This window comes from Rissa tridactyla, chromosome 3 (genome assembly GCF_028500815.1).
Source record: "Rissa tridactyla isolate bRisTri1 chromosome 3, bRisTri1.patW.cur.20221130, whole genome shotgun sequence".
Lineage (NCBI taxonomy): Eukaryota > Metazoa > Chordata > Aves > Charadriiformes > Laridae > Rissa > Rissa tridactyla.
The window spans coordinates 63,899,809-63,922,856 of NC_071468.1; the positions used below are offsets into that span (position 1 = coordinate 63,899,809).

At 41.8% G+C, this 23,048-nt stretch overlaps 1 protein-coding gene across 5 annotated transcripts in view; it reads right to left on the minus strand.

Moving 5' to 3' along the window:
• Positions 1 to 1,009: 1,009 nt before the first annotated feature.
• The window catches only part of PDE7B (phosphodiesterase 7B), a 179,118-nt gene continuing 157,079 nt past the window's right edge, over positions 1,010 to 23,048 (minus strand). For all 5 annotated transcript variants that reach the window (XM_054197326.1, XM_054197325.1, XM_054197327.1 and 2 more), the window contains 8 exons: positions 22,916 to 23,011; positions 21,141 to 21,241; positions 19,440 to 19,571; positions 13,314 to 13,405; positions 12,100 to 12,244; positions 10,013 to 10,109; positions 5,806 to 5,886; positions 1,010 to 5,247 (listed from right to left, as the gene is read on the minus strand). In XM_054197326.1, the coding sequence (XP_054053301.1) occupies positions 5,030 to 5,247; positions 5,806 to 5,886; positions 10,013 to 10,109; positions 12,100 to 12,244; positions 13,314 to 13,405; positions 19,440 to 19,571; positions 21,141 to 21,241; positions 22,916 to 23,011 (962 nt within the window). In that variant the 3' untranslated portion in view covers positions 1,010 to 5,029. The remainder of the gene's footprint in view (positions 5,248 to 5,805; positions 5,887 to 10,012; positions 10,110 to 12,099; positions 12,245 to 13,313; positions 13,406 to 19,439; positions 19,572 to 21,140; positions 21,242 to 22,915; positions 23,012 to 23,048) is intronic.

The window sequence follows — 23,048 nt, forward strand, 5'->3', positions numbered from 1 at the left end:
GAGAAAGATATGGAAAGACTTGTCTTGCTGGTAACTCCATTTAAATTCCTACAGCAGCGCTAAGGGTAAGAGAAAAGTTCTTTTCAGAAACAGTGCACTAGGAAAGCGATTATTTTGCTGGTAGGAAGGAGAGGCAGCAGGAGGGTGGATGCAGCAGGACTCTTCCTGCTTTGTCAAACCAAAATGTCTTCTGCAAACTAAGGAGATGCTTTCAATCAACTGTCTCTACCAAAGAACTTTGGACACCTCATTCTTCTTTTTTTTTTTTTTTCTTTTTTTTATTAGTTGTCATTCTTTGACATGATGAATACTTACAGCAGTATGTTAAAAAAGATACAGTTAAGTCTCTTGGCATCACTGCATAGCAGTCACAGCATTTTCACACAATCTAGTGCTTCCTTTCAGAATGATGCATATGGCATATATACGCACATATGGGGGTTGATTCTTGGTCCCAGTGAAGAGGGTGGGACCCGTGTTTGGCCCATAGAGTTGTATAAGATATGTGAATATGTATATATAAAATGCTTTACAATAAACATGACATATACAATCTTGAATTCAAAGATAAGCAGAATATATTTTACATCCGAGTCAAACTTATGCTCTGCACTTAAAGTTTATGTACCTAAAATATTGGATGGATTATAGAAACAAACAATAGAATAATAGTTTGCACCAATCAAAGTAATTTGGATACATATTCATGGCACGAGTTTGCCTTGGGTTTGTATTTTGGGGTGGGCTTTTTGAATTTGCAGGATCTTAATTCAAATTTAAGTATTGATTTTTTTTATTTATTTTTTTTTGGCGGGCCATATGTGGGGGGATGGTGGCATCAGGAGGGGAATGGGAATATTTCATGGACAACTCAGCTGAGTGCCTTAAAATATGAGGCTATAAATTGTGGCTGGTACCCGGATTGATACCTGAAAATAAAATTGTAGCTACTTGGAGTGTTTCTCCTTTCTGAGGAGAGTCCATTGGAAGGGCTGGTATGCATTCTCTCTGTTTTGTTGAAAACTTTTAATAGAAATTTCAACCACAGATTGGAAAAGCTGGTGAGAGACCTATGCAGTGTGAAAAGGGTTTAGCTCATTTACTGTGGTAGCAGCCTTGTCACTGACCATGCAGGGAGACTGATTTATTATTTTTTTTCCATGAAAACCAATAGTTTACACAAAAATAATTGGCCTGTGTTGTAGATTAGGTTACCTACAACTGCAGATTAGGTGGGTTTCTTTCCTCCATAGATTCTACTTGATCTAAGCTGCTCCTCTCACTGCTTGTGTTTCAAAGGTACACTTTTTCAATAGTCCTTTTTGCCCCTGAAATGCTAACCCTCAAAAAACCCAAAGGTAGGTAAAATCTTTACTTAATGAAAATGCATGTGTATGCATTATTTTAACCGGCCTAAAAGTTTCCCTTATCACCACTTTCTTTTACTGTTATTATTGTTACAGTTGTTTAGGTAGAATTGTCCTCTTTGATGGTAGGAAATCTGCATTGAAAGAAACTAGGTTTTAATCAAATGCATTGTATTTGTGGGGCATAAAAGCGTTGTAAACTTCTGCTTCTAGCAGTTTTCTACTTCTTTCCTTAACTTCAGAATCTTTTAGCTGCACTGGCCCAGTAAGAAAGAAAAATGTTGTACAAGGGCTGTTGTGGCTGATGATGATAGGGCTGAGAGGACAGAAATCTGTATTGTCTGCACAAATGTTTTTCTGTTCTGTGCATCTAGCGTTCTGTTGGCAACCTGGGGAGAAATCCCAGTACAGAAATGTCCTCCAAACTAGAGAATAACAAATATGTATCTCAACTGCATCTACTGAGCACTGGTGCTGTTGGATTGGCTGTATTGGGTATGGTTTGGCTTCTTCTATGGGAAATCAAATGGTAACATTCTGCGTTAAATACGACCCCAGGGAATCTTCCTGCCAGAGGCGACCTTTTCAGCACGCTTTTGTCTAGAGCACCGGAGGCAAACTGGCCCAGACCCAAACTTGTGTAATGGGTTTGGCTTGCAAGTAGAGAAGGATTTCTGGAGCCACCCTGAACCTATTTCAAGCATTGTTTCATTAGACAAGGTGGTTTGAAATCTCGCAAGTATGCTCAGTGCACCAAAACCCCCCACAACCTCTTCATTTCAACAGCTTTTCAAAGTTGGGAAGTTTTAACCTGGTAAGAGCAGACTTATAATGGATCCTGTAAGCTCTAATTACAGAAGAAGGTTTTGGTTTTATTGCAGCTATAAGAAAACTTGATTTGTACCTAAGCTTTCCTGTTGGACCTATTTTCTGGAAGCTCCTCAGAAACATCTCAACAATGTATCTGTCAAGAGCTTTTTATGCTGCTAGACACCGTGTTTGTTTAACTAAACTTCAGAACAATTTTAAAAAAATTCTTTGAACTAGATGGAAAATGGCTTCCATTTCTTAGTAAAAAGACAAAACAAGGGAAATTATATCCTTTTGTGTGTACTTAAGTGCTTCTAAGCAGCACATTACACTGCTCACGTAATGTTCTAATAATTGTCCTAAATCTGTCAGGAGAAGGAAAGATACACCTAAAAAGCTGCAAAGCGGTGATGCTCTTGCCCCCCCCCCCATCAGGTGGTTAAAAAGACATTTATGTCCTGTAGTTAGAAATAATTTTATTCTACTATGACTCTCTCTCTTTGCTTGTTATGGTACTTCTAATATGTGAGTCGCATTTAGAAGAGGGAGGAAGAAGAATGTTTTCTACTGCTTATAGCTTACAAAGCAGTAGAGGAGGCGAAAAACATCGTTCTCGGGATGCTTTGTGTTCTTGTAGTGATTTCTGCCTTCCCACCTCACTGGGTTTCAGTCTCTTTCTCTGAAGAGACGTGTCCAATGAATTAGTAGAGTGAAACATCTTTTACTAAAATGTAAGCTTTTTATTTACCTTTAAACATATTAGTCACCTTTATGAGCATGACCGCTTTGTCTAATCAAGCCAATATTCGCTGTAATTGAGAAAAATTCTACCTTATCTCCCCTTGCACTTTTATGAGTAAACATTATCTTTCTCAAACACCAAATTCTTAAATAGCTCGCTCTTTGTTGGCCTCTCCAAGGTATTCGTGTGCAACCATGATTATATGGTTTTTCTTTTGTATGTTTTTTTCTTTTGTATGTTTTTCTTTTGAAAAACAGCTACGTAGGTTTGATGTGCTGGGGGTTTACAACAACACTGCACTTTACCTGAATGCAATTAATTTTTCTGGGGGCAGGGGAGAGTTGGGCAATCACTTTGGTACAAGGCAGTAGTGTCTGAGAATACAATCTCATTAAAACGATGGAAGCTTAAGGAAAGTTGTATAAAGACTAACTCGGCTGAGGTTCTCTGTGGCACAGAGAAGGCCATGTATCTTTTACAAAGGTGAGACCATAGAAAATTCCTCAGCTGCTGCAATAGTTAAGACGATTTTTCTTAATGGTCTGGCTGCAACCTCTTTTTTTTTTTTTCCCTTCATTGAGTGAGACTGATCTAAAAGTCAGTTGAAGTATTTTTTTTTTTTTTGTAATGAAAAGAAATATACAAATGCATTTCAATGCTGGCTATCTAAGGAGGGAATGTGGGGAAAAGATCAGCTACACTGCAACATCACTCGAGAAAACAACTGGGCTCCAGAACTATTAGAACATCGTGCTTTGTAGATCACTAAGCTATTTAATAAAAATTCACGCTCTTGAATAAACGTTAATCAGGTTGAACTGTCAAATTACGTGGTGTCGCTGTGGGTTTTGTTTTGTTTTTGTTTTTTTTGACTTAAAACCTCAGGCTCTGTGAAACGTTTGCCTAGACCAAATGTGCAAGGTGCCATGGATTAATAACATGGACCCATATGGAATGTGTTTGAAGTTTTCAAGAAGTTATCCTGCAGACTTCATTCCTTAATGACCTTTGATACACCTTGGATAGTGGAAAGGCAGTTCAGAATCGTATCCTGTGATCATATGATTTTGGCAGCTATCAGAAGATGAAGGATGCTAAAAGTTAAGGCTTTTATCCACAAACAATGGTGTATATTAATAAACTCTATACCATATTTACAAACGCTTCCTCTTGTATTAAAACTAACAGTATTCTGTTCACAGTGCCAATGTTTTTACAGGTAGCAATCCCACAGTACTCCAGTATTTTGGCATGGGAATCAGTAGCGCTTTGTATTTACAGAAAATGTACACATATGAATATAAACATGTTACTTGAAACAGTACTCAAAAGATAGATCTGTTCGTGTTTCAAAGGTTTAGACTGTACAACACCTTCCCTTCGGCTGCGAGGGAATGCTGTTCCTTGCAATGAGAAGATGCCCGTCTTTTATCCAAAGTGGCATAAAAATGATTACCAAAATGAGCCTTGTTACACTGGAGATGTGTATACGGAGAGTAACTTCAGTCCAAGGTTTATAGATCTGTTGTTTAGTGCACAGAATACAAAAGTTAAAAAGGTTTTTGTTTTAATTACTAAAATAACCAGACTCTCTCTGCCCTCTGCGAGCGCTGTCTCACTCAGCCAGTGTCCCCTGGATGCTGAAGATGCTGGTGGTTTAATGTGCAGCCCAGCTGCCAGCCTGGAAACCGTATGGAGCTCTGGGCCTATATACATATGTCACAGTATGACTCGTGGTAAATGAATATATAACCAAGAATGCCTCTGTCTCCCCTGTTCCCTCAGTAATCCTCCCTGCTTCACGGCAGCCGTAACCGGCCCGGCTTAAGTACTGCTGACTGGGACTCTGCATTCAGGCAGTTCGTGATCAGAAGTGACGAATGGCATCAGGCATGCGCAGAAGGAAGAGAGGGGAGAGGAACGTGAAGGAGATCCAGAAAGGAACCCAGCAGAACCGTGGGCTTGTTCGTGAGGACCCTTACAGCTTCTGCTTTGCCATTTCTTCCCTTTCCGCGGTCTTGACAACAGGCTCTGAGCTCCCCGGGGTTTTGCTTGCTGCTGTGATCAAGACAGAGATAGCAGTGCTATAAAGAAAAGTGCAAAGCTGCCACTAAGGAGTCTCTTCTTCATTTAAAGTCTGTTCTTGGCTGCCAGTCACTTGACCTGAGTGGTCATTGCTCCTACTACTGCTGTGTTGCTTGTGGAGCAAACTCCTCCACTTGGCCTTGTTCCTCCTGAGATGGTTTAGCATGTTTTCAGATAGGGGGGTATCGCCTGTAAACTGGGCCCACCTCTCAAAGAGCGGCTCTACGATGTACGTCATGAACCCTGGGGAAACACACAAAGGACAAAGGGTGAGGAACAAATTCATTCCATGAGTGCATTCCCCCATAGAGTGCCTCGAGAGGATACAGCAATACAAATGGCAAAAACCCTGACGAAAAATAACAATAAACCCTCAAGCAGCCACCGATTCCTTTTAAAATGCACAGCTTTTGGCCAGTGCACGTGCCACGTTACGGCTCTATCTGTATGTGTAACAGTAAAATTTGTGAGCGACAGCATGCTGCTCTGAGGAGATTTCAGACTAGAAAGTAACCGGTGTTTAATCACATCTTGGCTGCAATTTTTCTCCACAGATATTAGAATGGCCCCTTTTTTCCCCTATGTCATGCACCAACTCCTTTGTCTTTCTATTGAATGTTTGGCTTGGATGATAGGTTTCTTTTTGAACATTTTTATTTAGAGTGTGAATCATGACTCTCATGGTACACACAGTTCTTAATGTTAAAACAACTAGATTGAGGCAGGGAGAGAAAAGTTTCTCCTTGAGCTTGTGCCATACTCAGATAAACAAGGAGAGAAGAGAATCAACCTAATACTTACCGATCTGTATGCCTGGTATTGTATCCTTCTGCTGATTACAAAGGGGGCTTATTTCCAGTTCAAATTTTTGTTCCAGGTCTCCTGCAGCAAAAAAAAAAAGAGAGAAAATAATTTTCTGGCACTTTTATCTCTTCTCTGTACCTATACCAGACTCTTACAGTGACTGCAACGGTGTGGATTGGAGCAGCTGGAATTTTCCACCATTGATGACCATGTTAAATGTCTAAATACCTTCCATTTTTGGACTTTTTCTTCTTAGGTATCAGAGAAACTGAATATCTATACAAACTGAAAATCTCTCTAAGGAAAGATGACTTTTGAATGCACATTAAATCTGAGCACTTACGTGTTCTGAGGACCTTAATTTTTTAAAACAGGTTCTCTCACACGGAAGAGGTTTAAGACATTCTAGTTCATTTACTTACTGTTCAAATGTCTTCCTACTAGAAAATTGCAGAATACAAATTTTAGAAGAAATGCGTCTCCATTAGTACCGTAGTGTGAGTTGCTACTGTGTGCTCGTGAAAACGGCTGTTAAGGAGCAGCGTGATGGAGCCCGGCAGCCTGCAGCTGTATCTGCACAAGAAACTACTAAGGGCCAGAGCATGGGCCTGGGCAACTGGTTCATGTGTCAAGAGCTATGGACTTTGAGTTATAAACGTGGAAAAAGGATGAAATTAAAAGTTTGTCTTATTATTGTGGTGTAGGTGGGTATCGGGGCTATGCCTGGGCTGCTGCACTGAACCTACATCACTAATTCCCTGAGTGGTCCAGGAAGTCTCCAGAGAGTCATCTGCACAGGACTGACTTGAGACAGCAGACAGACTTCAAATAAAGTGGTTGGCTGGACTCCTAGTCACCTTCACAGCAGGGTATTTGACTAACTGGAGCAGGTCTCTAGCTGCAAATCTGGGGCAGCCCTGAAGACTCCTGCAGGCAGCTCCTGCTGTGACTGGCCCTGAGGTCTGTCTCAAATTGCTGAAGAACAGCCTGGCTGGGGGATCTGCTCACTCTAGATGCCACCTCAGATTGCTCCTGCTGCAGAATTGACCAAATTTGGCATTGAGAAGATGCTTATAAACTCCTGCAGGTGCAGAAATGGTCATGCACGATAGTCTTCCTTGATCTCCGAAGGTCCCTTCCAAGCCCTACCATTCTGTGAGTCTGTATATAGCTAAGACAGGAGATGTTTTTAGTGGAGGGTAATCAATAGCAATGATCATGTGTATGCTGGAGTGGCCACAGAGGACCACGGGCCAGCTGCGTGTTAAGAATTCAGCAGAAAAACACCTTAGGGGGTCTCATCTGCCCATTGCTATCCAGACATCAGTCACTTGTCCTGCTGGAGAGATTGCATTTCCCCACGCAAGCAATTACTCCATGCAAAGATTGCTGTAAATGAGTTAGGTTTGGGGGTTTGGGTTTTTCGTTGTTGTTTGACTCTGTGAATGCAACACATCCATCCTTTGTGATTCTTCGCCTTCTCTGAGACAGTGCCAGGGTACAGTCCCGGTTACTGCACGAGGTACAGGACCTTTCCCCTCTACAGTATGGGAGGGAAGGGAGACTACCTGTGTGCAAGCTATGATGTGCCACTTGTCCTCAGACAATAACATTTTGTCCATTTGATTTACCTAATAAGAATGTAGCGAGGGTTGGTTATGCAAAACTTTCCCCATAAGGAAAACGGAGCTGCTAGATCAGACAAAACACCGTGTTCAAGCCAGAAACATTTTGCTTTAAATCCACTGTTTTTGTTTGGAAGATCTTTTCTCCCCACTAATAGACAGTTTTGACTTAAATGCTATTGTGCTACTCAGGCTCTATAGCTCCATATAAAATACCACGTGCATTTTTAAGCTTTGCCTTTCTTCTCTCTGCAGCATGCAATTTCTTCTTCAATGTGAGGAGAACATTTTCAGTTTTAATTAGATATTTAGAAAATATCAGGGCAACATTTTTAGCTTCACAAACAATCAAAAGGAACAATTCAGCCAATCTGAGACAAAATAAAAGTTTGTCACGTTTCCAAATGTGCAGTTCCAACTGTCCTCCTCTTCTCCTCTACCCCCTCCCAACATTTTTAACTGAAAAAAAGAGTGTGTGACTCCAGTGATGTCCCCTCTATAGGTATTCTGGGTTCAAAATGCTTGACCTGTCTGGCTTGAAGTGTATCAACATCTTCTTGTCATTAACAAGTCATTTAATTGGCAAAAATAAGATTTTCCTTTGCATGGTAAGAACTTAAATGATGGTCAATTTTCTTATGCTTCTAATTGCTGCAAAAATAACTGCGTGAATTAGTTGCTGAGAGCTTTCAGGCTGGGGAAAACCTTCCAAGCAATTCTAAAACCTCACCAGAGAAACTGATCATTAATGTTGCTTAAACATTAGCCATTTTCTTGAAACTTCTTTCTCGCCAGTTCCAGGTTTATATAAACAAATCAAGTTGCATTACTTACCCTGTGCTCGTAATTGACTTTTAAAACATCTGAGAACAAGTTAAAGTATTTTTCTAGGAAAGGTTTGTGTTAGGAGCTGCTGTAGGCATCAGGTGCTCCCTGAAACGTACCTGAGTTGTGTATTTTATTTGCTAATAGATGTAGCGTAGATGCACCAGATGACTGGAAGGTCAGGATCTGAGTGTCTATTAGAACGGCATTAGAAAGGTTTGATGCAAAAATGTTGAAACTTTGTATGTGTTCCAGAGGAAGATTAAATAAGGCACTAATTGTGGTATTATCTGCCCCATCTATAGCGAAAAATCAAACCATGAGCGCTATGGTTTTCAAATGTTAAACTTAGTGACAAAAAATACCTTCAAGCCCCAGCACTGTGCGTAAGGCGGTAGAGTCTGTAATAACATTTTAAAGTGACAATGGTATCTGAATACATGCTATTTAATATTGGTTTTTGTATCACTTATCAAGATTATACAGCCACCAGTGATAGTGTGACCACAGTTTCTGTATATTCTCCCACATGAAACACTCCTTTTCTCCCTGTTACACTTCTAACTGGTCTCATATGCTCCAGTGTCCCCTTTCAGAGGCATATTTTAGATGTTATACTAATAAATCTTGAGTCCTGGGGAAAAAGCTTAAGTTTACAAAGGTTGAGTGCTGTCTTTCTCAGCATGGTCCCTCGATACACTAAAGGTGAGGTATCACACAACTGGGGCCCTGCCCTCATGAGCTGGATATTAATTATGCCTTGACTATATATCTGATTAAATAAACCTGCATCTAAGCAAGTTGCTTATATCACTCCCAAAGCAACAAAGTCAAAGGCATTTCACCAGCTTAAGCTAACACTGGCTGAAAATTAACTTGCTGACCTATTTGTCCTTGTTATGGACTAACTAGGACTAAGTAGGTACCAGCCTGAATGTGGCCTAACTTCATAGCGCAGAATTTTAAATGAATTGAGAACTTCACTGTGTGCTCTTCCAGTGTTTGTACCACTTGCCTTCAGCTCTCAGGATGCTCCGAACAAAGAATTTAACAGTGATTAAACCCTGCTGCACCCTGTGTTGTAGCACAGCATGACCTTGCCTATGCAGATAGAGCCAAATAGTGTAATTACCGTGTTTAAAAAAAACCCTGCCTCACTGCACTCTCTGCAGGGGTTTGAAAACATTTGCAATAGGTCCTAGCTGAGCTTTGGCTTGCCTACTTTGGCCCTTTCAACAGCATTAGAAGAGCTCGGCATGCTGGGAACTGCGTTCGAACCCGTTCTCTGCGTTTCTGTGCAGAAGAATGTGCCGCATTTGGGAAACAGCGAGGGTAAGGCTCCCATCGGAGTTGTAGCGGGAGCGTGAAAAGTGAGATAAAACGCAGCGGACAGTGGTAGGATTTTGGCGCAGCGTTGCCCTGGCGCCGCTCCAGCTCAGAAGAGCTAACGGTAACCAGAGGGTTCTCAGAGAAGAATCCAGCCGTGGGCTCTCCAGATGAATTGAAGGGCCGGGGCACAGCACAGCCCTTCCTCCCGCCTGAGGCTGCTACAGAGGCAGTGAGGGCAAAGAAATACTTGCTGCTCTTCTCTCCCTTCCCACCTTTCAAACCAGGCAGCATTATCCCTTCAGCAGCTCCTTCGTGGGGGAGATTTCGAGGCAAACTGGGCAAGCTGAACACTACCCCTGTCTTGCCACACAAAACGCCTGGGAAGGCGAGGTGAAAGGGGCACCATCGCGCGCCAAGGGGCTGACCTTGACGGTAAAACTCTTCGCAGACCCGTTCGCTCCACTGTTTGCTCAGATCCCAGAGCCGGCAAGGGTTGCAAATGTCCGCGCACTTGAGTGCAATCTGAAAGAAGCAAAGAAGAAAAGGAGCAGTGAGAAAAGGAGGTACTGCCTAGCAGTGCTTCAGCGGTAAACTGGCAGTCATGAAACTCCCAGGCCTCACCAGTGATGCTGGGAAGGGTTAAGATCACCTTTTAGAGACTCAGCCTCACCCAAATATGCCTTTTGAGGAAAGACCAGTTATTTAAGCCGCAAACAAAACTTTCATTCAGCCCTCCGCTTTACTGTAGTGAGAACAAGAGGAGGGCCAAATTCCAAGGCTGCAAAGTCTTTTGGATATTCCTTGCAAGGAATAAGCCAACAAAAGCCTCGGGCTGGCTCCTGCTGACTGCCTGGCTCAGCATCCATGGCTGATGACAAGGAAGCGAAGAGCCAAGCTGGTGTATTTGGGCATCGCTTCCCTGCGGTCTCAGTGAGTGACCTTGCATCTCACTTCAATTACACTTTGTCTTAATGTCTGCATATTTTTGTTTACAAAGCTAAGCACAGGGCCCTCTGCACTGCCCCTGGCTTGGTTTCACTTAGTTAACTAGTACTTTTAAGTGCTTTGCTGGGGAAGGAGTCAGGAGGGCAAGAGGTTTTTAAAATCGAGTAACTGCTTCAGAAAAGTAAACCATGTAATAGTCTGTCTGTGTTATTGCCTTGGAACAAGATGTCATGTGCCTCATTTCTTCTCAGATTGAACACAGTCAGTTAGCCTGACAGAGGTCAGAAATCATTCTGGCACCCGGGAGGAAAACATAAGAAATATTTCCTGTATAAATTCAGACCCGTGAACTGGGGGAGGGAAGTCTCCCAGTCACTTTTCTCTCTGGATTAAATTGATTAGCCTTAATGTTACTATCTATTTAAACGGATCTTTCAAACATCCTTTAACTTATCTTGATCCATCAAGATTTCTGGACTTTTTTTTTCTTTTCTCCCACAACTAATCCACCAGACAAGTAAATCTCACCATGTCTGTGCCCTCGTTCCTATCTTCAAGAAAGTGCATAAGAAACTCTTCGCCATATTTGAGACCTGTAATCCCTGTGCCTTTGGCATTTGCGCAACCTTTTTGCCTAATCTGTCCAGAAATATGATAAGCCCATCACCCTGCCCTGCACGGTCCATGCAGGAATCTGACAGAAGACCGTGTCTGATGGAGGACAGGCGAGCAGATTACTACATTTCTCACACTGCTGGAGGGGGAAGAATTAACAGATCAGCATTTTCTTTCCTTGCAACTGTCACCTTTCCTGTAACCTTGACAAAGTGGTAACATGTAGATTTTTGTTTTATTAATGTATTTAAGGGCGAAATTGATGTAATTTCTCCAGAGAAGCATGTATATGCAGCTACTTTAATCACAATAACGCTTTAATAGGTAGAGGTTTATTCTGAAGGGCCTGTTAGCAACCGCAGCTTAGCTGGAAGAACCAGTTTGAATCTATTTGATTTTTAAATAAAGCATGGTTTCTTCATTAGCTGGGCAGATCCACTGGAGAAGCACCTGCTGCCATGGCAACAGCTGTCTCTGCAGAGGCAGTTTCTGAACATCTATCACAGGAACGGGACTTGGGCACCTGATGGCAGGCTGCCTGGGAAAGAACACCGACAAGGGGGCTCTCCTGCACAGCGCCAGAAAACAGCACCGGTGAAGGAAGTGATGTTTGCCAGAAGAGAAAATATAATCGAAGCATTACTTGGCAAGAGACGCAATGGTCTGGAAATGAAATAATTAATAGCTTATCTTAATTTCTCAGCGTTTGACACTCTCCTGTGTCTGTTGCATTCACAGCTTTTTAACTCCAGGAAATTACAAAAGGAAATGCTGGAGGTACCTTATGCTTGCCTGACATACCAGGTGGCTGAAGCAAAGTGTTTATGGTGACAGGCAGCGAGACGCTGATGTCCAGACACACTATCCTATGCTATTCAGATGTATACTAGGAAATACTGTGACTTGAAAAATGAACAAAATACAATAGTGGAGAACTAATATTTAAAGTTACCTGAAGCATAAAATGTCTGTCTTGTGCATCCTCCAGCCTCAAATCCTGATTGTCAAGGTGAGATTTCAGACGGATTAAAAACTCGTTCTGTCTGTTGATGTCTGTTGCCAAGATCAGGGAGCCCAACTGCTGCTCTATGTCCTGTCTGCAATTAAGGAAAATAAGCCCCTTCAATCGTGGACCCACTGAACATTAATGGCTCAAAACAACCTGCTATGGATCATAGCTAGCATAAAGCTTCCTCTTTCTTCCGTATCTGTTTGGCCAGTCTCTGCTGGGGTTTGCAGGGTCCAGCTGTTCTAGCTGCCTAAATGGGTTCAGGAGGAATACATAATGTAGAAGAAAAATGTCTGTTGGCATAGGTGGTTCTGAAAGCTTCTGAAAAGTGCTAGAAAAGTAAAAAAAAAACCCAACAATAAAAAACCAAAACAACAGCATGATGCATCTAGAAAAATGCTCACATCTTACTTCAGCTGCTCTGAATTGGGTGCTGAATACTGCAACTTTGAAGTTGCAGATGAAGTTGTAAAAGACTGAAGTCCTTTAAAATAGGACTAAAGTTGTTCTGAAGCAAAGGATTTCTGGAGGGATATGGAGCTTATTGCTTCCAGGTAGCTTGTTTATATTCTTGGTAAGGTCACCTGTGATTAAAACTTACTATTGCAGGTGATTCATTGTCTCAATCTCCATTCCTTGGTGGGAATAACACTGCACAAAAACCAGCAGGTAAAAAGTTAGCATCAACTTGGCCAAGGTGCTCATGTTGCTGGGTTTTTTTGTGCTTCACTCAAAAAAATGGTGAAGACTAAACTACATCTCCTCAGTCAGGTGTGGAAGTCCTGAGCAGTCTTGATGCTACTCGACCAGCTCCTCAGTTTTTCTATTTCTTGCTTTTTAATCGCTAAATCTTTCAATATTTAGTTGGTGCTATGTAAGACAAAATTGCCAACAATGCATCTGACAAGGTCCATTCCTGCTGGGACTCCCCATGTTCCCAGTGCTGACAGTGGCCACTCCCCTGCTGCAGAAGTGGCAAAGTCTTAGAAAATACTTCTGCTACGTAACTTTGTCTTATGATTTCATACTGGCACCTAGAGAGGGCAGGAAGTTCAGCCTACTCTGCAGCCTGGGCCTCTTTGCCAGTGTCCTTTTAAGAAGAGCGGAGGAAGCCATGGACTAGTTTCAGTGACGCACTTCCTCCAGCAGACACTTACGTCACCTCCTTGGGCAGATGAGCGAGGAGCCGTGACTCTCGAAGCATGCCTACCGTAGATCGCCAGTGGTGGTTTTCTAGCACTGAAACATTCTAGGGAAGAACAAAAGGAATGCATTCAAGGATTAGGCAGGCACCCATGGTACAGATACAGATCTGTCATATCACATGACATCTAGAGCTAATCGGAAGTGCTGTAACACGAGCCCAAAATGTGTGCTTTTTAGCCACTTTTTGGATTTGAGGAATCGGTCTGGATTTCTAGAGTTAAGGACCTTGTGCTTCTAGGTTTCCTAGATAAGGTCAGCCCCACAGTCCTGTTGTTCTACAGTTTTTGAATCCTGCTGTGAACACAGGAGCTAATCTCATCTGAGTGGGAGGTAGCTTGCATTCTAACAGATTTATTAACAAATGAACTGAAGCATGAGTGCAAAATCGTATTTTTTACCTCATACTGATCCCAGGTTGACTTCTCAGTTTCTACAGTTTGAATGCAGAGTGGACAAGAAAAAGAAAACTAAACTGACAAACTTCCCTTGGAGTCAGGGAACTGGAAGCTCCCCGGAGCTTCTTGGGGAAAGCAAGATGAGTATCTGTATCACTGACCATCTGCAGGCTTCCGCAACATAGTCTGCACCACATTTTGAGTCCTTTCTGTTTGTTTGCTTCCAACTAAGTGGAACCAAAGTTAGGTTGGAAAAATTTCTAGGTTGTTTGTAAACTATAACAAATTGGGTATTTTGTGTCTGATGACTTTATATTATTACCCTAACACACAATGCATTTACCACTCTTCACTCGTTTACTTCACAGAGTACCTTCTACCACTACACCTGAGAAATGTCACTTGTTCAGAAACCTCTAATTCACAAAAGCATCTGCTTGCTGCAGAGAAGCAGCCCAGCGGAGCACCCCTCCAGCGAACGGCACATTCCCCAATTTTCCATAACAATGTGCATGGTGTGAACGAGACGACTATCACCTAGCAAGAGAGACACTCTTGGGGGAGTTATGGCATCTGATCCCCGTTTTGGGCAGTTTATGGCTTTTGCAGTAGACGAGCACTGGAGTAAAAAAAAACCAACCCAAACACAACCAAACCCTTCGGGCCGGTAGCAGAACAAGGACTCTACTTCACCATTGCCAACTAGGAAATTAGGGTCAGAATCCTTCTCTCCGGCCACTGTTAATCTCTGTCTCCCTTCTGCAGAGTCCCCCAGTTCTGAGGTGTAGCTACGGTCGTGCTGCCTTTCCTCTTGGATGTGGTGCACAGCTTCCACTTCTCCAAGAGGGACTGAACAGTATTTTTCTCCTTAAGGCTTCCTCATCCTCCTTGGTAATCCTGTCATATCTAATGGCCGTTGAAACACTGAATGTTGCCAGTAACCAAGATCCAATTTGCGTCTGGATCATTTTGTCAGTATTTTTCTTGAAATTTCGTGCTCAAAATTACTGCAAAGGTGAGAGTGCAAATTTGATTGATTTCCCATTACAATATTTTCTGCAGTACGTTCTGTTGCTTTTGAATTCACACGATCGCTGATATGCTGCTTTGGTATTTCTTTGAGGGTTTTGTTTGTTTGTTTGTTTGTTTCACAGATACCGGGAGAAAAAGCAAAACAAAACCAAGCCCAAAACTTTCCAACCATGTAAAGACTAAGCCCTTTTCCTTGGAAGAGCTGACAAATTCAGAACTCGTAATCAGCTATGCAACATCTAAATTACTTTTGACAGCAATTCTGTTCATTAGCCAACTTAAATGTCCCTCTTCTCCTTTGGCCTAAATACATCAGGATGGACTTTTGCAACCCTGCACTCTGACCAAGAAAAATAAGGGAATGTAATAGGACATAACAACAAGCTTTTTTTCTTTCGTCTCCCTAGTCTCAGAGCCGAATCCTGGTTCCAACAGCCACCCTAAGTTCATAGGCTGCTATCTTCCTACCCGAAGGTAAATTAGACAAACCCTGCCTGACTGTCGCCTTTGGGAAGGCTTACACTTGTTTAAGACAGTGCCTGTGTGCACAGTTCCTGGGACCCCGGTCTGATTGCACCCTTGAAACATCCCGACTGGGGAGATGCTCCTCGGAGTACCCTGTGCCCCCGTGTCCCTTTCACCATGGTGGTGTTACTTGCTGGGAGGAGCTGCTTCAGCAGCACCTACCTCAGCTGGGGAACTGCGCTCCATGGATGGCCAGCAAGAACAGGGCTGACTGTGTGTAGCTACTTCAAGAACTTTCTTGCACCCAACTAATAGTTACTCAATGGAAAAAGCAAACTCAGATATCCATCCCAGAGCATCTCTATTTCTGTGAGTTTCTCCTCTTTGCCTGCTGCTATAGGGAGAACTTAAACCAAAGTTGCTGCACTGTCTCGTTTCCCACATTAAAAGGAAAGGTCAAGTTAACAAGGGACAACTGAGCATGAAGTCATATGACTCCCCTGTTACACGCAAGCAGCCGGAACCCCTGGAGCTGCTGCCAACAATTAGTAGAGTCAGCTATTCCACCTAGGAATGCTCTATTGCCTTATTAAAACTAATTGCCATGAGCTACCCGATTGCCTGGGCCAGTGGGGAGATAACCCATGCAGGGAAAAGTCTATGTGCTGCCTTGCAGACTGGGGTTCTCCGCTCTGATCTCCAGAGAGCTTGCTTCCCCTAAGTTTTTACTTTTCTAAAAAAATGAGTAGCACAGGTTTGTTTTAAAGGCTGCATGCTAGGAAGCCTGTCACATCTACATCTACTGCCTAAAACTACTGGATTGCTTCAGGACTGTGAGGAAAAAAAAATGTTTTTTTACTTAGACTGTCACAAAATCTCCAATCTGTGACTTTCCCAGAGCCATTCAAGCCACCACACTTGACATATGCATGTGGAAAAGAATAATAACTTGAAGAGAGGAAGACTTCCTATTCTAGCTGCAGAGAAAGCCTCAATTTTATTTCAGCATGGAAGGCGATCTAAATTTCTTTCAACCTGGTCATCCATTCTTAATCATTGACCAGTTGGTTTAACTACACAATGTTAAATACCTGAAAATGATACTTTAATTAGAAATGATGCTTCTAAGGAGGACTGCAAAGTAGAACTGTCATAACTGATGCCCAAAACATATTTTCCTAATTCGAGTTTATATACATCTATATTAAAGTTGTAAAGTGTTCTTTCATAGATTTCTGAAACCTGTACTATACATGTCGTATGTGATCATTCCAGACTTCTAAACTATTACCCTTCATTTAAGATCCAGACAAAGATAGATCTCAACTCTCTATTACTCAAGTTATAAAGTAACATTTTATTTATATCATTGCTATTTGTTTTCTTAGGAAATTCATAATTCATTCTCAGAAAAATAAAGTTTCTTTAAAAAAAAGAAAGCAGAATGACTTTTTCTGGTGTTAGTTTGGAGAATTACAAGGCAGGATTGTATCAGGCTAAACAACCTTGAACTGTATGCTGCTCACAGTCAAAAGAAGTAGAAATAATGTTGGATAAGCCAAATGTATCAACCAGAATTTGAGTTAATTGTGACTTTTAAGACTACAGAGACCTAAGACAATGATTATCAAGCAAGAATGAAACTTTTTTGCTGTTGTTTTAATGGCCAATGAAAGTTAGAAACTGAGTCTGCATCCTACAACAAGGAATGCTGTTCCACTCCTCACAGGAGACCGAGTGACCTCCGGGTCTCTACCGTCACCTTTTACACTCTCTCCTGTCCTTGTAATGCTAGAGACTTGAATGAGGCACTTTTATTTTTGTGGAAAATTATGGTGCCTCACATGCAACAGACTCTTCTGGAAATTACCCTGTATGTTACAAAAATTGCCTTGCATCATCAAATATGGGTTTAATTTGAAAATAAATATTAAAAACCTTCAGAAGCTGTCAAGCACTTTGCATCTTTGTCAAATACTAAATTACCTTGTTTTGCAAACCCTTTTTTCCCCCAGATAATTCAAATGTAAAGTTCTAATTTCAATTTACAAACAAGCAAGAGCAAAGAGACGCCATAAACAGATACCCCTTGGTCTCAGTTACTACTGTCTCAGTGACAGATGACTGCCAGCTATTAAAACTTACTTTTGTTTGATTATTTTACTGATTAGTCCCAGCAGTTCTGTGGCTCTGCTATTTAAAAACGAAAACCCTACAACTTTTTTTGTTTCAGTTTCAAGCACATGTTGAAGCACTAATCTTGAGAAAAGTATGATTTATTGTTTTAAAGACTATTTACTGAATCTAAATTTTTGATTAAAAATGTTTTCAACCAACCTTTTTTTTTCCCCCAGCATTGTTATTTTTATTGGCATCCATGTACTGTATACTACTAAAATCTTTGGAAACAATCTGGGATCAACTTCAGATAAAATAATATAAGTCAAACGTGCCAAAGAATGTCCCTAAACAGGATACTTAAACATCACATTTGCTGTTGAAAGACTGTATTTTCTGTATTGTCACTGCCTTTTCTAACCAACATTTGAAAGTATATTCAAGCCCAGTTAGCTACACAGAAGCCACCTCTCCAAGATACTAACATTTTATTTTAGCTACTTTTCTTTCTGATTAGCCTGAATTTTCAGCCTAATTACATATTACTGTTTCCCACTATTAATTTGAGAAGGAGCTGTTTATACCTTTTCATAGGACCAGGGTTTTTGTGGAATGGCTCTACCCATTCCTCTTCAAAGGATCCTTAACATTACCTTCCCAAAGTCCCCTGGCTTAATCCCCCAGCTTTTCTCCCTCCCCACTCAACTGGCCTGACATTTAGAAAAGACTGGAGCAAAACACACCACACACATATGGGAGACCAGTCACCAAGTTTTAAGTGTCTGAGCATCACCGTGCCCTGGCTGGGGCTCCCACGGTCCAGCCTGTTCCTGTATCTCAGGGCAGGACTGCTCCACCTTTACACAGTCCACTTCTTATGGGAAAACCCAAATGTTGCTTGAGTGGGGTGAAAACAACAGAGAATCTCTTTTCAGTCAGTTAGCACATCACAGCAAACTCTCGGTTTGCTAAGTAGCATAGAAGGGTATACAGCTGTTAGTGAGTCTTCTTCAGTTAGATCCATTTTTAACTTGGGATATTCCTTTTCTAACACTTCACTACAAAGGCTGAAGTTGACTCTTCCAAAGGCTAGAAATCAATACCATCTCCATCTATTACCTATGAATTATGGTTACTGCAACCAAAATGATGATGGCATTGCTCCAGCGCATATATGTTAAGTACAATGTAAAGAATAGAGATGTGCATGCAAAGATTATACACACAGGACAGCTGTAGATAAAATCTAGAGCTAGTGTGATTTCCATAGGCCAAGACTACAAATATATTCAAAAAGGACCACAAAAATCAGGGCAGGATGGGTTCATTGGTAGTTATTGAACAAGAAGGTTTGTGGTTTTGTTTCAGGAACTCTTCTACTACCGCTTGCCAGAGCTGGGAGGACGTATACCAGGTGAAGGACAACTCTATACTTATCCCAGGCTTGTTTCTCTCTAAGATCTTTTACTGACTGCCCTCAGAAACGGGATACTGGTCTAGACAGCCTGTGGTGTGACCTACAGTGGCTGGTTTTAAGTTCTTTCTTTGTATCTCTAGGCACGTTTATGTAAATATCTACAACTGTTCCTTTGGTTTCCTCTATCTTTTATTTTTTTTTTAAATCACAGTATTCGTTAAGTGTTTAATTTTACTAGAGCCACATGAAGCAAAAGTTTCTTTTAATGCAACGCCAATTTAGAACATGCCTGCTGCTTACTTGCTCACTGAAGGAAGACGAAGTACAAATTGTCTCGCCGTGATTTTAAATCTCCTACCCACGGTTCCTTACCCCAGATGATCTACAGCAGAAATAACCCAGGCAACTGATTTGGCTTAAATGTCCTCAACAAAACCTGACATTTCCACCTTCTTTCTCACGTGTATCAGCTTTGCTGTAAGAAGAGACACCCAGTGATGAGCTTAACTGAAACTGTCCAGCCTCTAAAGTGCAGGCTGATTTGATCAACACCCCCCTGCTGCCAGATTTTGGCATTAAAGTTCACTGCAAATTGCTAAGACTATCCTTGACACCATTTTACATACTATCAACTTGATGAGCAGTTTTACCTGGTACAGGCTGGCAAGGTGGTGTTTAGTTTTGATAAGAAAGGGTTGGTTGACCCCTGGATGATCCACGTCGTGAGCTGCAGCAGCTAGCAGTCCCAGCATGATGTCCGACGGGGTGAGGAAGTTGGCAAGCTGAATCACACACGTTAATCACAACATAACGTGAACAATAAAGACTTTTTTTTTTTTTCCTTTTGGCAAATAAAGGAATCAGCTAACATCGTGGCATTGCTCAGTTTTGTAAGACAGTACGCAAATGTCAAATATAAAATAAATTTTGTGAATAAGGTTTTTAAGGTGACTGTTGAACAAACATCTATAAAGATATCAGACTATATACTCATATTTTATTACAGTTTGTACTTCTTATCTCTTTATCGTTTATGGCAATTTAAGGATTGTTGGCATAGAAGTGCTTGAACTTAGTCTAAAAGATTCAGTTTTAAAAAGTAAGTAAGTATGCTAGCAGGTTGGCATATGTTAGCATACATGATAAGGACTCTGCCTCACACAGTATTTAATAATACCGACAATACATCAGGTTCCATTTTTCTAGCACAGCACTGTGCTGCAAAATGCAGAGTTCATACACTTTTCAAATTTCAAACTTGGCTGTTAAATATCTCAGTTCAAATATAGGTATTTTATTAGTGAACGTAATTTACCTTTCTAACTTCAGACATCCAAATTTGAAAACCTGCCCAGATTTTTTTCTGCTATACAGCTTATCATTCAGAAGCAAATTTTGTTATCATTGGGAAAAAAAAAATTGAAGTCTTAGTATTTTCTGTTTCTGAGAGTGAGGTAGCTATTACCAGCCCGATGAGTCTGTACAGAGTACAGGTCTATGAGCTTAAAGAAGCATCGTGTGATGAGAAATAAAGAGCAGTATGGTGCAGATACTGGATATTGGCTGTCCTCTGCACTTTTTCACAGTGGGGACTTGCAGAGCTTGCAGGAGATGGAAATACAGGAAAGCTGAGGCCTGCTCCTGTCCTCACTTGCCATTACTATATTCTGGTCTAACAATTTGCTAATTCTAGCAGAACTTCCCTTAAGTCAAGCCAGGAAAGATTAGTTATATTCTTACACTGTGGCTCACCATGACAGTATGACAGCGCCTTCCAGTATCACATAAAGCAACGTCACACTGTCATGGTTTGGGCCAGACTGGCCACCGAGATGTGCGACAGATGTCGTTGAGAGGGCTTGCTACAGCACTCAAAAGCTGCTGCTCACTCCTGCAGAGGACACCCGTGCAACAGACCCAGTCAAAGGGAACGTTTTTCCCCTTTTCTGGTGTTGCACTGCCAAATTTGGCATTTTGAAATATTGAGGTGAGGGGCTTATGGCCTGAGATGACCGAGGTATGGGCATGCCCTGTCTTCTGGTGGCTTTGCTGGGAGGACTGCAGCCACTCGCAGATGGCTGGTACACACGGTCACACTAAAACTTGCCGGAACTCATAGGACAGTGCTTTGATACATCACCTGTGCGATGACAAGTGACTCCAGCAGCTTGTTTAAAGTGTCTGTAATCTGCAGCTGACCCTTGCTACTGCCTCACTGCTGACTTCAAGTACGCACTCATTTTCCACTACCTAAAAATATTTTTTGCGTTTTTTTTTTTTTTTTTTCAGTGCTGGGAAAGAAAAATTGAGAATTATCTGAAAACAACATCAGTGTGAAAGGCTGTCATTACCTTGGGCTCCCTCAGATAGCAGTGCATAGCTTGTGTGACATCCGCAGCATGGACGGCGTTGTGGTACGGGTTTTGGCTATGGTAATCTTCTTGAACCATAACTGGGAACCAAAACAGAAAATAAAGATCCTTTTGTCTCTGAGTGCCATGGCCACAAGTGGGAACTGGATTTAAAATACAATTTGAGGTTTTACAGTCATCTGCCTAAGGAGTTTCTTCAAATATCTGGAGCTTACTTAGACTGCTGCTCTTATTGGGACACCTTTAGAGAAAAAATGCATGAAAGGATTTGTGAGGCCCAAGGGGATATACTGGGTCTAGTTCATAAATCAACTCTTTCTTGCCTTAGTGAAGGCTCTCATTCAGGAGTAAAATAAATAAGGAAGAGAGGCAAATTTATCCACAACGGAGTGTAATTATTTACGCTGCTGTCATAGGGGAGTAATGTCATTAAGGCAGTACCACCTATTTTTACAGCAACAGGGAGTGAGGCCCTGATACCCCGGCATCATTTGTTATTTGAATGCCTAGAAATGGTCAAAGGCATTCCTACATCCTCCAGACAGAGAACCAAAAGATAAAGCATTGGATTATTCGGAGCAAAATCTGTGATCATTTTAGTCACGTTGGTGAGCCCATTTTAAAATACCAGTCTTGTTTTAGTGCACAGGGCTGGAACTGGTCCAGCTGGAAGGCTGAGCAACAACCTTTCGACTCTCAACTTTCACTCGCACAGGAAACGTTTGAGGTGTGTGCTTCACACTCATCTGTTCCTTGCAGCAGTGCCTGCACCATTAGGTGGTCTCAGGGTAACACCACGTGAAGAGTGGAAGCTGCACGTGATCTTGCCCAAAGCGCTCTCCTAGACACTATCAAATCAATCAAGCGGAAAGGTAATGGGCAAACTTCCCATGACACTCATCTCCAGCATCGGGAACGCCAAGGAAAGTCCTAGCTTTCCAGCTCCACCAGCATTTGAAGTTACAGTGGGTAATCCTTTAAACCCTGAATACCGCCAGCTCTAATTATCTGAGCGTCCACTTCACGACCGCCCGCAGGAGTCAGAAACGGCAGGGAGATTTTGTCTGTCTCCACACTGGAGGAATGCTTTCCAGAAGCGACAATTACACAGTCTTAAAGAAGAGACCTTGCCTTTGAAACTCCTTCTGACAGCCTAACAAACCGGCATTCAGCTGCACTCAAAACATGATGCAAAAAGTAATTGATTTTGGCCAATTTCTTCCTTTGGTTCGCTGACAGCATGGGGCTAATATTTCTGTTGGCAGTAACAGCAGCAGGGGCTTTCATCAACACTATTCAGCGCAGACAGCTTGATATAATTTGTTAAATTTTGCACATAAGCTTTTAACTGCCCTGGGTCTCAGTGGTCTATTAGTCACTAAAATAACGACACTGCACCACAATTGTGCTGTGCACGGGTAGGTTCTGCAATGTCTGTCTGTCTGTGTGGGCCGACTCGGCTGGCCACATCTCTGCATGGCATACTTTTTTTAAAATCACCAGTGCAACTGAGCTACTGGGATGCTTCAGCCCAACGCAGAGCCTTTTGAAGTCCCTCCACTGACTTAACAGGTACCGAACCGAGTACCTGAGTGCCTGAAAATTGTATGCTAATATGTATCACAGAAAGGTTTTACTGAAGTATTTGCAACATCATGATTTTACACAGATACGCAGACCAAGCCAGTGCCTTCTCTGATGCCCTCCTTAAGCTGTAAACTGCATTTAAAGACGGCTTTGAGGTGAGCACTTACCTAAAAACCTGTGTAATGTAACCATATCTAACTGGAAATGGTGAATAAGTCCATGCACATTGAAGAGGTGACAAAGCAGTGTTACGAGACTGTTTCCTAAAAGCAGAAAAGAACAACTCTTACATTCCCTTAA